Source organism: Trichosurus vulpecula, chromosome 2 (assembly GCF_011100635.1).
Source record: "Trichosurus vulpecula isolate mTriVul1 chromosome 2, mTriVul1.pri, whole genome shotgun sequence".
NCBI lineage: Eukaryota > Metazoa > Chordata > Mammalia > Diprotodontia > Phalangeridae > Trichosurus > Trichosurus vulpecula.
Window position 1 is genome coordinate 281,075,882 of NC_050574.1, and position 16,216 is coordinate 281,092,097.

General features: G+C 38.9%; 1 protein-coding gene across 1 annotated transcript in view; it reads right to left on the reverse strand.

The window, feature by feature from the left end:
• The window catches only part of KYNU (kynureninase), a 132,995-nt gene extending 117,028 nt beyond the window's left edge, over positions 1–15,967 (reverse strand). Inside the window, exons 1-2 of the mRNA XM_036743507.1 lie at positions 15,817–15,967; positions 3,707–3,892 (exon numbers count right to left, since the gene is read on the reverse strand). Coding sequence (XP_036599402.1) covers positions 3,707–3,875 — 169 coding nt within the window. The 5' untranslated portion in view covers positions 3,876–3,892; positions 15,817–15,967. The remainder of the gene's footprint in view (positions 1–3,706; positions 3,893–15,816) is intronic.
• Positions 15,968–16,216: the final 249 nt, after the last annotated feature.

Sequence of the window (16,216 nt, forward strand, 5' to 3'; positions counted from 1 at the left end):
CTTCAATTTATCCTGTATATGTTGTGTTTAAACATAGTTTTTTTGCATTTTGTCTCCCCCATTAGACTGTAAGCTCCTTGAGATCAGGGGATGTTTTTGTTGTTGTTATTGTTGTTTATCTATTATTCAACACAGTACCTGGCACATAGTAAGCACTTAAAAATAGTAGTTGACTGACTTGTCTTTGTACATGTTACTTCTTCCAAGTATAATGTAAGCTCCTAGCAGTCAGGCACAGTTTTCTTTTTGCCTGTTTATTTCTTGCATCAAGAGGCAGTGTGGAATAATGGATAGAGAACTAGCTTCCAGTGCTGCATCTGATTCATGCCAGCTATGTGATTATGTAGATCATTTAACCCATCAATGCTCTCTCTAAGTTATAGATGAGGGGCCAACCTGCATTGGTTAAGGGAATTTCCTCATGTGAGTGTTCCCCATATCAAGTAAAGCATAGATCTCATCCCTATCCTCTTCCCTAGCCTTAGCACCTGACATAGTGCCTGGTACATCATGGTGCTTACTAATTGCTTAACAGCTAAATAAATGGCCATATCTATGCATAAAGACAATCAGGCATATGAATGATAGATTAAGTTGGGAAAAAAGTATAGGTGCTACTATAGTAGCCCAGGTATGTAATGACAGTCTGTACTAGGGTGTGTGTGTGTATGTGTGTGTGTGTGTGTGTGTGTGTGTGTGTGTGTGTGTGATGGGGGAGACAGTGGAAAGAAAGATGAGAAGACAAAGACAAGTGACAGAATTGACAGGACTTAATAAAAGGTTTCAATATGAAAGATGAAGAACAGGGGAGGAGAAAAGATAGAACATTGAAATTTTAAACATGAGAGACTAGAAAGTGGTTTAAGTTAGAAGAGGATGCAGATTTAGAGGAAAAGATAACAACCTCAGTCTTGCCTGTATTGAATTGGAGTAGAGGTGGAAATCTTGGTGGTGGCCTTCTCAGAAAAGAGGTCCTGGTTAGAGAAATAGAAAATAGGGTTGTCTAGCATCTTGGACAGATCCATGCTGACTTTTCTCCTCAACCTCATCATTTACCTGACTTACTCCTTCCTCAGAAGGGATGACTAGAAGCTAAAAATATGTTTTTATATGAAAAAAGATTTTTCTAGTGTCTTAATCAAAGACAGAAAGAAGTAATGATCTTAAAACTCCTTTGTGTAGCTTTTTCCTGGATAGTATGTGCAGATTGTAATCAACAAAGCAGTTTGTGAGAAAACAAATGTGTAAATATAGATGATAAGTTTCTGGAAATTTTGTAATGGTGATAAAAATAATGCTTTAAATTGCTTGTGCTTCCTTTCTACCTTTCCCTTCAAAAAAATCACAACAGGTTTCAAGGAAAATTAAAATATATGCAACACTTTTTAGGTTTTTTTAAGTTTATAAAAGCATTTTGTCAGTTTAGGAAAAAGGTGATACATTAGGCATAATCTGATTTTATCATAAAATTACATTAGGTGAAATGAATTTAAAATATAGATTATCCGAATAGTACTTTTGGTTTTAATAAATTAATTATTTATAATTTTAAAATTTTTGTTTTAAGGACAAAGGACTAAAATTTAGAAGCCTAGTATCTCTGTGTGTGTGTGTGTGTGTGTGTGCAATCAGGGTTAAGTGACTTGCCCAGGGTCACACACCTATATGTCCCATATCTCGCTTTTGACATTTGACAAAAAAAAAAAAACCGGCAAAAACTTAAGAACAAATGAAATCACACAGTAAAACAAAATTAATTTACTTTCTTTAGTGTCTTCTCAAGCACTAGTGTCACACTCTTATAGGAAGGATCCCAGTGGTCCACATATGGACTTAGAAGACAACAAATTAACCATGTTGTATTATATTTTTATTTTATTTACTTATATTTATTTTGAAAAACAATTCCCAATTACATTTTAATCAGGTTCTGGCCTCAGGGAAGTTTCATAGGCTGCCTGTGGCCAACAGTGAGTTTGACACCTCTGTTCTACAGTATTAAAGAAAGACAGAAAGTCTTCATTTTCCAAAAAGGTTCCAAGGGAGAAATCTGAAAGGAGAGATGGGGACAAGGACAGATCTAATTCCATAAAACTCTTGCCACCTAAAATTTGTCTAATCTTCCTTAATGATTTCAAAGTTCCTTTCCTTCCAGCTCTTACTAGCTTACATATTTAATTATTTTAAACAAAAGTTCCTAAACATGTAGTAATGGTAGTAGTAGTAGCAGTAGCAGCAGCACCAGTAGTAGTAGTAATGGTAACTAACATTTAAGTAGTGCTTACTATGTGCCAGGCATTGTGCTACGTGCTTTACATTCATTAGATGATAAACAATGTGAGTTAGTTCAATAAGAAGTTTAGTCCTAGAATTCAGAATTTCAGAACTGGAAGAATCTTAGAAATTATCAAACCAATGCACTTGCTTACAAAACAAAAAATAAATTTCCACTTCTAAATGACACAAAAATTTAACTCCAAACCACTAAGAATTATTTTATCTCACCAAGGATAGCAAAGTTAAAATCAAAGTGAAAATAGCAAAGTAATTTCCTTTATGAAATAATAGTTCCTGGCAGCTTTTCCATTTCACTTAACTTCATCACCCTATCAGATTAATTAATACCCCTTATCTAAAAACCCTTCCTTACTTAGGGCCTTCAAATTTGCATCTGCATCAATCTTGAGAAAATGGAAAATGACCACTATGATATCTATTGAAATCAGCACTTCTGGCAGAGAATTCAATTAAATCTATGCAGTCATTTTCATTGATTTGAAGCTGAATAAGGTCAAGTATGAAAAGTAACTCCTTATGTTTCCTATATATTGTTTTTAAGGAGATGTTCCCATAACCAATGTCACTGCTAGTCTCCTAGAAAATGTTGATTTTTTTTCAGAGATCATTTCCAAGACATCATCTTTTCTTAATTCTCCAGTATATCTGTACTTCCTTCACCCTCATCACATGAAGAAACATATAATCACATATCCCCTCTCTCAATAAAAGCTGCAGGTACCAGAAAAAAATTCACTTAAAATACAATACTACCATCAACTGAGTAAACCAAGTAGAAGATGCTAAAATACGTTGTATTGAAAGTAATTGCTTTGATCTATAAGTACTTAAAGACATTACAGTCTAAATCCATTAAAAGGAAATGTGTCTGCCTATAATTTTCAATCAGTCACTATATTGTTCAAAGAAGATAAGTGACAGCATAAGCACTTTGTAAGTACTATGCTTTAGAATATTACTCAAAAGAGGAATTTGGACATAAAGCATTTGGGGCTTAGATAGACTGATAGGTTGATTTAGCTAGCAGCACTAGAGACCTGCTGCTCTCAGATCTGGCTGCAATGGATCTATTATGCAGTGTTTTAATATTTTCCAAGGTTCTGCATTAAACCCTAAGGAAGTATGGCATACTAGAAGGAGAGCTGGACTTTGAGTCGGGAAGACCTGGGTTAAATTGCCACACTTACAAGCAATATGATCCTGTGCAAGTCATTTAACCTATATGTTCCTCAGACAACTCCCTAGAATTCATGTCCTGAGTCACACAGAACTGTAGTCTGCATCGGTGGAAGGTGTTCCCATACAGAGAGCTCTCTATGCTGAAGAAATCAGAAATTTGCCCCATGTTTATGCATGATAATAAGCATATGCAGAAGACAAAAACTTCCCCATTGATCGTGTTTCTCACTTAAAGGTAGATCCTTCATTTCTGGAATATGGAAACTTTCTCGGAAGTGTTTTAGCTCATCCTGTTCATCCAAGTACAGAGCAAGCTTCTCATCGGTGAGACTGCATCCAAGCTGAGAGGCAATGCGCTCCAAGGTCCTCATTGGTAACTCATGAGAAGTAGAGTCCATTTTTATGTCAATACCACCTATAAATAGGGACCAGAAAATAAAATGCCACTCTTCATTAGCATGCATAATCACAAAAACAACTTTTATCCTGATCCAAGAATGAATTCATCTTAGATTTTAGACAAGAGAATCAAACAAAGCAACATATTGTTTTACATCCTTCTCATAGTCTTTAAATATAATTACCATTCACTGATGATGACAATGATCCGTCATCTCATAAATCCAAATATTTATCAACTCATATTGTTTCTGCCTTGACAATATCTCTAACTCCTCCTCTCAGTTTCCATTGACACCACCTGTGTTTAGGGCCTGATTTCTTCTCACCCAGACTATTTTAATAGCCCCCACCAGTCTTCCTGCCTCTAGGTCCTGCTTCTAATTTACCCCCTTCTCTATTCAGTCCTTCACACTGATTCCTAAATAATTTTCTTAATGTGCCACTCTGATTATGCTACTCCTCTACTCAAAAACCTTCATGGGCTCCCCATTGCTTCTCAAAATATAAGTAATACATTGAAAACACTCTATAATTTGAACCTTTCTACCTTCCCAGAATTAATTCATACTGCTCCAACTTCACAAACTCTTATATTACAAACAATTTATCTCTCCATCCTCTATTTTTATGCTTCAGACTCCCATCTCTATGCTTTTGTGCAATCTCCTCTGCCCCTTCCCTATTTAAGTCTCCATCTCATAAAGTCCCAACTCAGTAGCATCTCCTCAAGGAAATCTTCCCTGAACCCTCCTGGCAAGTGTTATCTCTTGCTTTCCAAATCTCTTGTAGCTCTTTGGCTGGACCTCTCTTGCACTTTTATCATTTTCCTTTATTTCAGAATCACTTTTGCCTGTCTTTTCCCCATTAGACCTTCTGAGCAAGGCCTCTCCAATTCTAAATTCTATTATCTTCCAGCATATATCTATGTTCTCATCCACTAGCATAGAGGATTAAATCCATTAGGTGTTTAATAAATATTTGCTAAATGAATCATTTATTTTGATGATAGGGACGCATTCTTTGAAATATGCTAGTTCATCATCTTTTTAAGGTACAATTACAAACTTCTCCTTGCGGGTTGCTTCCAAGCTGAGAGACAACATTTCATCATGGACTCTTATGAAAAGGGTTGAATCAATAGTGATGGCAATGATGATATTTATATAGTATTTTAAGGTTTACAAAGCAATTTACATACCTTTGATTTTCACAATACCTTTGTAACAGAGATGTATTCCTTATCTCCATTTTATAGATGAATGAAGTAAAGCTTAAATCACTTGCCCAGAGTTACAAAGTTAGCAAGTATGTGAGACAGTTTTCAATACCAAGTTTTTTTCTGACTCCAACTCCAGTGCCTTTTTTCCCTTGCTATTTCTTGTTTAGTAAGTAAAAGCTAGAAAACTTCTCACCTTTCACAAATATAGATAACTTGTTTCAAATCTTCCAACAATATCTGTGGCATAGAGAAGCCAGAAGAATTAGATACATGTTACTCTTCTTGAAACTAGATTTTAGCTTGAGCTTATATTCATCTACATTTTCTCAATTTGTTACCTTAAGAGAAGAAAAGAAACTCTCCTAAAGGGCATAAATGCCAGTGAATTTTTTTCTTTATTACTTTGGTTAGAAAAATGTTCATATTTAGCTTATTAAACAAAAGATATAAACCTAAGTTTTAGTCTCAAGCTAAGGAATTTCTCAAAATACCTTCTTCCTCAAACTTTAGACTTTAATTTTGTAGGGCATATGTTGAAATCTATCTTACGGTGCTTATTTTTGAAGCTCCTATATACACTTGCTGTTTTCTTAATTTGTGCTAGGGAATTTTACCTAACTAATCTATTTATTCAATGCCGTTACAATTAAATTACCAAATATGTATATATGTGCATGTATTATATACATATCTTACTGAGGTAGAAAAAATAATAACAAAATTCATTTGGAGGAACAAAAGGGCAGGAATTACAAAGAAACCAAGGGAAAAAAAATGTAGAGGAAGGAGATTCAGCAGTATCAGACCTTAAAATATATTATAGGGCAAAAGCATAGCTGAAATGTAAAATGGATGATTTCAATTATTTTAAACAAAAAAAAACTTATTGTATAAATAAAACCAATGTAGCCAAGAATAGAAGGAATGCAGAAAATTGGGGGGGGGACTTTTCATATCCTATCTCTCAGGTAGGATATGATTATGTTGGTATTTTTCTGTGGTATAGGAAATATGAACTATTTGATTTAGAAAAACATAGAAAGACTTGGACCTATGAAGGAAGATGCTATCCATCTTCAGAGAAAGAGAACAAAGAAGAAATGCATAATATGGTCATATGTATGTTTATAGATATCTATATCTATATCTGTATATATATATATATACACAGACATATGCATTTATGTATGTCTATATGTGCATACATATGCACATACACATATACACACATATATCCACATTTAATTGTAGCCTTTTTTAGGGCAGGAAGGAATGGGAAGGGAGGGACAGAAAAAATAAACTAAAAAGTGTACAGCAGAGAACAAAAAACCTACAAGGAAGCAAAGAAAAGCTGGGTAGCTTTGAAAACAATGTGTAGCATTAATTATATAGGTTTTCTTGAAATGGAAATTTGTTATTTTACATTGAATCCTCCCTTACGTCCTGCTGTGTACAGGGAAATGTCCTTTTTTTTCTTTTCTCTTTTAAAATGAATAGATGGAGGGGATTCTGGGAAGATGGGAGAGTAGGTCAGAAAATTCTAAACTCTAGATTTTCTCCACAAACAAGATAAGATAGTGCCTCAGGGTGAATGTAGAGTGTCAAAAATAAACAAGAGTTAGGGCCCAGCCTTGGTCCTTCTGGTAAGACAGGAGAAGACCTGTTTCCTGCTGAAAGAACAAACAACAAACCCGGGGGGCAGCTGGCTTGGGAGGCAGCCTCAACTTCAGACACAGGAATTCTCACCTCACAGATTGGGTGGGTGTCAGACTTTTAAGCAGGGGAAGACTGAAGGACTCTCTGCTGCTCAGGTCCTCCAGGCCCAGCTGTGCTACTGAGACAGTCCCAATGTTATGCCGAAAAAAGTGAGGGAGACCTGGATATAAATTTTAATGTGGATTTATTCAAGCGCAGGCAACTGTTTGGAGTAAAGACTCAAATCGAACAGCCCCGAGCAGGGGTAGGGTCAAGGAAAAAACACAAACTGATTTCCGTGGAGATGGGAGCACAAACTGTGGAGTAGGGTGGTGCAAGATGGAGGGTAAACTGGGGGACAGGGCATAACATTCCCTAGTTCTTTTTAAAGTATGTTAATCCCTTGACACATTCTCAGGGGATCCATCACAAGAAACAGGGGGACTGGAATTTGCAAACCAGTAATGGGGATCCCTAACCAATAGCAGCTTAACAGAGTTTATGCGGGATTTAACAAATTGCAGAAAACAATTAACCAGAGCTATAATAAGGAGGAGGAGGTGGCCAGCCAGGGCCGACACCAGGGTAGTGAGCCAAGGGGATATACGGAGCAGGAACTGATACCAGTTCTCAGGGTTTTCCAGCTCCCTCTGTCTATTGGCAATATTTTGGCATACCAACCTCAGGCTTTCCTGCACCACCCCAGAGTTGTTAGCATCGAAACAACCAGCCTCTCTGAGGGCTGTGCATAGGCCACCCTGCTCGAAAAAAGAAGGTCAAGGCCTCTGCGGTTCTGGAGGACCACCTCTGCCAAAGAGTCCACTTGTTTCTCTAGGACTGAGATGGACTGGGAGAGGTTAACGTTTACCTGTGCACTTAAGGCCTTATAGTTGAGATCCCCTTTGGCTAGGGCTGCTGTCCCAGTGGCGGTGGAGCCCACAAGCCCCAGGCCCACTAAGATGGGGATGAGGAGTGGTATTGCTGGCCTTTAACGGTAACTCAGTTGCCCTTTGGGGGAAAAATAGCGCCAGGCTTCCTCAGCCAGAAGAAGGGAGATCCAGGGAATTATGGCCACCAAGATGCACAAGGGCCCTCTGGGGGTTGTTGGTGCCTGAGGAACACAGTAGCAGAGACACACTGGGTAAGGCCATCATGACATGCCCACCAGGCTCTTGGAGGGGCTGGGAAGTAGTCTGAGCCAGAGGCCTGAATCTCCTGAGTTTGTTTGCAAACGGAGCCATACTGAGAACTGGATAAAGTGGTGCTAGATGATGTGAGGGACAGGCCTGTCCCCTGCACATCCCCAAGGGTGAGCCGTGGTTGGTCCCACTCGCAGTTCTCCGTGTTGGAGTTAGGGGTGATGGAGACATTTAGTGCCACCCCTACGTAGTAAGGAGGCTGGGGCTTAACACAGATCCAACAATTTTTGCCCAGCATGTGGTTAGAACTGTTAAGTGTCTTATGAACAGCTGACAAAAGGGCAAGCAAGGGGACCTGATAGGTGAGTCTCTGGGAGTGGGGGAGTGTATGTCTTTGGGGTTTTGGAAAGTCCAGGACTGTCTGTTCCCTGTAGTAATTACCCAAGTAGAGCTTGGCTTGGGGGCATGGGGATTGCGAGGGACCATGCAAGGGGGTATTAGGAGGATCAAGAAGAGGGTCAGGACAGTCTTAGCCTTTGGGGGTCCTGGAGGGGCTCTGCCTCCCATTGTGAGGATGCCGTTGCCTTCACATGGCTGTGGTGGAGCCAGACAGGAAAGAAGTCAACCTTGATCGAAGTGGTCAGGATAACAGTATAAGGGCCCTTCCACCTAGGCTCAAGACCAGAGGTTGTATGTTTCTGGATTAGGACAGAGCCCCCAGGCTGGAAGCAGTGGGGGTGGTCAGAAATCAGAACAGGTAGGGCTTCCTGGACAGATTTATGAAGCTGCAGGCCCTGTAGGAACTTACTGAAGGAAGCATCAGTAAAATCAGCCCAAGCCTCCTCTCTGATGCGAGGGAGAATAGGAAGGCACCGCCCAAAAAGAATTTCAAGGGGGTCAAACCAAGTTTATTAGGAGTGCATTGGCTGCGGAGCAAGGCCAGAGGGGGCAGAGTGACCCGAGCTCTGTAGGCACAATGTAGGAACCTGTAGGCACAATGCAATTTCCATTCTGCCCCTAAAGCTCTGGCCACACCCTGAGAAACTTTGGCAACAAAAGCTAGGGCCATTATCTGAGCCCGTGCAAAGGGGAAGGTCAAAACAGGGGATTAATTAATTTAAGAGTTTCTTTACAACCACTGGGGCTGTCTCTTTCTTAGAAGGGAAGGCTTGCACCCAACCTGAGAAGGTGTCAACAAAGACTAAGAGATATCTAAAACCTGCTGCTGGTGGTTTGACTTCAGTAAAATCTACTTCCCAACGTTCCCCAGATTGCGTTCCCCGCAGCCTTACCCCCAGTGGGGCTGTCTTTGCCTGTTTTGCGTTCACTTGGGCGCAGGACATGTATCTGGTGACTGTGCTGGTAAGGATGTTATCTAGGTGGGAGATGTAATATCTGTCCCAGAGTAGCTCTCCAAGCTTTTGTGACCCCAGGTGCATGATCTGATGGAGTCCTCCCACCCAATCCCTCCCCAACGCCTCAGGCACAAAAGTCCAGCCATCTCCCAAAACCCACCACTGGGACTCCTTCTTCCCCCCTTTTTCAGCCATGAAGGAATCATCTGAGGGTGAATAGGAGGGAGGAGGGGTGGCAGAGGGGAGGGCATCTGAAACAAAAAGAAGGGGGGCAGCTTTCGAGAGGGATGCTGCCTGGGCAGTGGCATCAGCCACCTGGTTGCCAACTGCCTTGGGAGTTTCACATGACTATACGAGAGTACCAATTTACTCACTTATTTGACTAAAAACAACAAGATTTCACATATTTGCATTAATCAAATTTTTCCATTTCCCCCCATAAAACCTTCTAGGTTTTTGGGTATCACAACTTCACAATAATAGCGTTTTCTGACAAATATCTTTCCTTTCTTTTTTTTTTTTACATTTTTTTTCACAGGGCAATTGGGATGAAGTGACTTGCCCAAGGTCACACAGCTAGTACATGTGTCAAGTGTCCGAGGTCGAATTTGAACTCAGGTCCTCCTGACTCCAGGACCAGTGCTCTACTCACTGCGCCACCTAGCTGCCACAAATATCTTTCCTTTTTAAAGCTTTACCAGGACTTCACAATCAAATTTTAATTTTTAAAAGAATGTCCTAAAAGCCAATTACTAAAAATTATTCCTACTGACTTTAAAAGCCATGTTCGGAGGTCAGCTAGTTTCTGACCCCACTGTTCTCTCTCTTTCAGTAAAACTTCCACTTTCAGGATTTCCCAACTTATTATACAAATAGGGATCCCAGTACTGCTGCTACAAAACCTGGAAGTTTATAATTTCTTAAATTAAACTTCTTTAAAAGACATGGTCATATAAAATAACAACAGTTTCCTAATCCCCTCATTATTTTAACAGTACAATTGTCAACCTAACAACACTTAGAGAAATTGCCTCTCTAACAACACAGATGATACAGTTGTTTATCAAACAATATAACAAAATTTTTAGAAATACAATACCATAAACAGTTGTTATGTATTTACACCTTTTAAAACCATAATTAATTAATTTCCAGTCTGGCTGGATGTGTTCCACCTTCATCTTATCACCATTGACATAAACTTCACATCTGAGAAAATTCACATATGAAGTAATTCTATTTAACTTAAACGTTTGTTTTTGCCAATCAGTATGCCAAATACTTTTACAATTATGTGATTCCCATATTATTTCTAGGAGTGAATTCCGCCCTCATCCCTTCACTGAACAGTGAATTAACCTTCTTAGGGCCACATAATTCTAATACCCCTGGCCCTTAAAAAATTACTATCCACAATTTCATACATTTCCTTAATTTTTCAGTTCCCCATTCATGTCCACATTTTCTTGCGAAAGTTTTACAAACAATTTTTAATCACCTGTTATAACCAGGTCAGTTTAAAGTGACATACTGGACCAATATTCATATTAAATTTAATAGAACCCACTCACAGATCTAGTCCAAAGGGTAGGTGGACATAATCCCTTCCATCTCTCTATAACTTCATCTATTGGGTTTTTAACTCAGGCTATCAAGCCTTTTACTCTAAGCTGCTTACTCAAGATTTTAATTTACTGATCTTCCACTTTTATCACAGTCTCTCCTTTCCTTTTCCCATAAACTTTAGTGACAAACAGTAAAATGAACTCTAATTTATCTTAAGCGTTAAATTAGGAATGACACATCTTCACTTTTCACATTTAGTTCAATTCTTTTCTGGTTGGTTCCCATTACACAAAAACTTTTCTCCTTTATGTAGGCAGAAAAAGGGTTAAAATACTTGTCTAGCCTGCCTCCTTTTGATCTGAGGGAAAAGTTCCCCCCCTTTTTTCTTCCTTCTTTCTGTAACCCTTTCTTATCTTGAACTTTTTTTTTTTTGCAGAGAAGTTCAAAAAGAACTTTTCCCATGTACTTTAAGTCTTCCTCCTGCTCAGATAACTCTGCCTTTTGAGTGGAGGTTATACCAAAGCCCTGAGAACTCGGTCTGACTTTTCTCAGGCTTTCTTTCTCACATACCCTGTTTTCTCCCTGTTTTCAACATAAATCAGTCTCTCCCCCCTCCCCCCAACTTGACTTTAACTTGTGGGTATTTCTCCTTAGGATGGTAAACTTTAACCAGACCATGGACACATAGAACAAAACTGAATTGCCTGCTCTGTTCCCCCCAACCTGTTTCCTCAGGAATGCCAGTGGAATAGGGAGGGGCAAGGGGAGAGTTTACTGCTGTTGCTGCTGCTGCTTCTGACAGGCTACATTCCCTCATTCACACAGACACACAAAAACACAGACACAGACACACAGAAACATACAAACATGAAACGGAGACACACCCCGGGACAGAAACCAGAAACTAGAAACAGGCAGGGACCTGATGTCTCAGGGGTGCCCAGGGGATTGGTGTATTCCCACTGAACACTAAAGGTGCATCTGGCCCCAAATCCCCACCAGAACCAGAAGGGAATTCCCACCAGAAACCTGACTTAACTCTGGGGCTCTGGAACATCTCAGAGGCTGGCTCCCCTGGAGGTCGGGACGAGCAAACACCCGCCACCGGAGGATGAGACCCCTCCTGGCCCAGGTCTTGGGGGCTGCTACAGGCCACCCCCAAATCTCGCTGGGGCCTCCAGAAATGTTATGCCAAAAAAAGTGAGCGAGACCCGGATATAAATTTTGATGTGGATTTATTCAAGCACGTGACTGTTTGGAGTAAAGACTCAAATCGAGCAGTCCCGAGCAGGGGTAGGGTCAGGGTATGCCTTTGCCATAATTACTCAACATTGCTAAGGGCAGGTTATCCAGTCTCCTAATTCATATGTTCCCATTCCTGATATGAGATGGAATCTTGTGAATTACAACCCTTTTTAAAAGAAGATAGTCTCCTAATGTGCAAATTGCGCCCATCTTTCAAACCCATTTTGAAGATTCTGTCTCTTATACACAGGGGATCATGGGATTTAGCCCACAGAACTTTACTTCATCTCTTCCTCTTTCTCTTCTTATCCTTGAAATTCATCTTAAATCTTATGATTCTGTGGGTCTCTGAGGGTCTTAGTTTTCTCATTTATAAAACAACATGTTCACACCAGATGTTAAAAGACCCTTCCAGTTCTAAAATTTTGGTTCTGTTCCCACTCCCAGTTATGAACCCCAGTTTCTTAATACTTCCCTCCTTCTAAAGTATAATTAATGTTTCATAAAACTCAGGAGGGAAACTTTCTGAAAAACCAAATATACATATAAAATTTATATTTCATAAGAAGGGGGAAGATTGCCTCTGTTTAAGATCCATATTTGTATTTTCCTTTGAATAATGTAGGTTTTCATATAATCAAGTCATTTTTATAACCTACCAATATTTTCATGTATGAATGGATCATGCATTTAGAAAAGGAAATAGTGATCTTGGAAACCAGCATAGGTTCATCAAGAACCCATTATGCCAGATTATCATTGTTTCCTTATTTTGCAAGGTTATTAAACTGGTATTTCAAGAAAGTTCTGTAGACAGAACCTACTGTTTCAACAACCCTGCTAGCAGCTGCTGTGGGGGTGAAAAACCAACACAAGCCCAACAGCAAGAACTCTGCCAGCATAGGTTCTTTTGATCTGCTTTACTAAGGAAAGCAATGTTAAGGGGTTAACATGCTTACTTTAATCCGGCATACAAATACCATTCACTCAGCTCAGTGGAAAAATCCAGCACCCTGAACTTCAGAGCAAAATACAAACAAAGTACAAACATCAACAGACAGACCTTGTCTGATTCAAATCCCAATACATAGTTACCAGAGTCTAACAAAGTCCCAACATCCGGGTTATGAGCTGGAGGGCTCTTAGCTACAGCTGCCCAGAGTCTCTGCATCAGGGCGCCACCAAGAGTGAGAGCTCTGAGCAAATAGCTCTGTCTTCTCTTCTTATAACATTTCAGATGTCATCAGTGTTCACAGTATCAGTTATTTAAAGGGTTGTTATGTGGAAGGAATAAATGTGTGTTACTTGATGCCAGAGAACAACAGGGAATAATGGGAAGAAGTTGGTGAGAAGTAGATCTTGATTGCAAGAGCCAGAGTAGATAAAGAGCCAGGCTTGGAATCAGGAAAATCTGGGTTCAGGTATTTTTTCTGATACAGATAGCCTACATGACCATGAGCAAATCACTTGCGCTTTCAACACCAAAGTCAACTTCCTCAGACCTCTCTAACTTACAGAAGAGTTACTGATCTACATCAGTGGAGGTGATTCCCACACTGGGAGTTCCATCAACTGATGTATTCACAGGAATGACTGAAAAGAAGTAATAAGTCCAAAAGTGGAATAAAGATTTCCTGAGCCCCACAGATCTTTCAGAATAAACTGTTTGACTGTTCTCCTGTGGATTGATTGATTAATGGAAAAAACACAGAATATGGAGTCAGATGTTTCTTCAAATCTGAACTATCTTTACTATTTGTGGGACCTTGGAAGGAGACCTCCCTTTCTCTGAGACTCAGTTTCCTAATTTATAAAATGAAAAGATTGGGCTAGGAAATATCATAAAACCCTTTCTCTATCTAAATCTTCTCTGAGATTCTGATTCAGGCGGAAGTGTTGAGTCTTTCTTCTTTTGAAATACAGACCAAATGTTAAAATATTGAATATAAAAAATAATTTTAATATTTGACATTTTAAATTATTAAATTATGTGTATAAATGAAGAATATGGCATTAAACATCCTGAATTTTTGTCCTTAACTCTAAAATAAGAATTGTAATGTTGCTTCTAAATAAATTTAGTGCCTTTTGCTATATACGTAGGTGTGTGTGCTGAGTTTGGGGGTGGAGAGGAGGGAGTAATAAGCTCAGGTTTAAGAGTTGCAAAGGGTTTTTTGCAGTCTTTTTAGGTTATTGTTTTCTGATAATAGTAATGTACTTGTATATGGCATTTTATAGTTTGCAAAATATATTTTTCGTATATAATCTTTCATTTGGCTCTTCCAGTGAGGGAGGCAAGACATGTATTATTCTTATGCTTATTAATAGGTGATGAAGCTGAGGCTTACAGAAGAAGAATTACTGCTCAAGATTATATAGGAAATAAATGGCAGTGCTGGTAAATGGATGGAGTATGCACACCAAATCCCAGATCTAACTTCCCATGCAGAGTTAAAACTGTTAAGGAAAAAATAAGTGTGTATGCACACACAAATGCACACGTGTAGACATACACAGACACAAATTCTTCCAGTACAGTTCCGTAATGGGATATGCAGTGACTTTATAAGTTAAGATCTTTCCCCACTAAAGGCTTATTTAAAGAGTCAGTGCAATAATACTAAGTAAACATTCTATATATTTCCTCCTTTTTCATTTACTGAGGGGTCTAAGGTTAAATTAGTCAATTATTTGAATGATCACAATAACACAATAGTTAATGTTTATACAGTCCTGAGCATAACATGTCAAAGGAGCAAATAACATCTAGCCTGAGAGTTCAAAGTTTAGAAATGTTCAAACCAAACAAATCAAAGCACATTATAATAGTGGTGTATGAGAAGTCATTTAAAAAAAAACTTGTTAGAATACCATTCAAAGTGCTGGTCAGTAGAAATATTAAGAAGATAACAATTTTCAGCAAAGCAGTAATTACATTAGCTTCTTATGACCTCCGAGTGACTCACAGCTATATCCACTGGACATTTTAGCACCAAACTAAGATAATACGAACTACAATGAGACTGATAACTATTGGTACAACCTAATGTCACTAGATAAATGTAGACGCAAATAGCGGTTCAAAAAACATATCTTGCTACTTAGAAAAAGAGACACTTCCTTTTAGGCAGCTCTTTCTGAAAATGAAAAGGAAGATATTTTGTCCCATGCTTACACAGTTTCACATCTGAAAATAAAAACCATTTGTTTGAAACAGAAGTGAAAGTGTAAAGCTTATTTTAAAGGTGGTTCACTTTGCTGTCTGAACTTAGAAGCCACTTAACTGTATCCATCTATATATGGGCTCATGAAATGACATTTTAAGAGCATTAAGTTCAGGGTATTCCCAGTGTTAATTCTTTTTAAAAATTCACTGGTGTTTTTCAGTGGCTGCAGATATCTCAGGTAAAACTACATCCAGTATGTAGGTGATTTCCTTTGGAGGCCCTTATATTTGGTTCCACATTTTAAACAATATTATATTCTGAGAACAAAGGGTAGGTTACAACATGTGTGCGACACATGATTCCAGGGGAATGGCAAGAAATACAAACTTCAAATTGTTCTACAAAGCAGTTGTGTATATATTTTCATCTAGTATCTGTATGAATGTGAGAATTCTATTTGTCTGTGTGTGTGCATGCGTATGTACGTGTGTGTGTGTGTGTGTGTGTGTGTGTGTGTGTGTGATAGCGAGGTGTTGTAAGATAATTCTCACCTGACCAGGCTTTTGGTGTATTCCAGCAGCTTCAAGTAACAAGAGTGAAGAGTAGACCTTTTACCAGAGTGAACACTGAGGTTCAGGGAGAATTTGTACAGCAAGTTCCTCGTGGCTCCGCCCTTTGAGGGGATTTTTTTCTGCCTTAAGTTCCTCCTCTCTTGCCTGATTCTAAATTTGAACAATGACATTGTCCCTTGTATCAATGCCAAAACTCAAGCAAAATACTTCCTTTAGTTGTGCTGTCAGCTTTCTGTTTCACAATTTCACTGAGTTCAGGCCAGTTCAGTTCTCCCTCAGGATGACTTGCCCTGAGCAGTAGAATCATGGGTAGACTGGACCCAACTCCTTGGGAGAGTATTTTCAATATAAGCATTTACACCTTAAAAACCAACAGTTA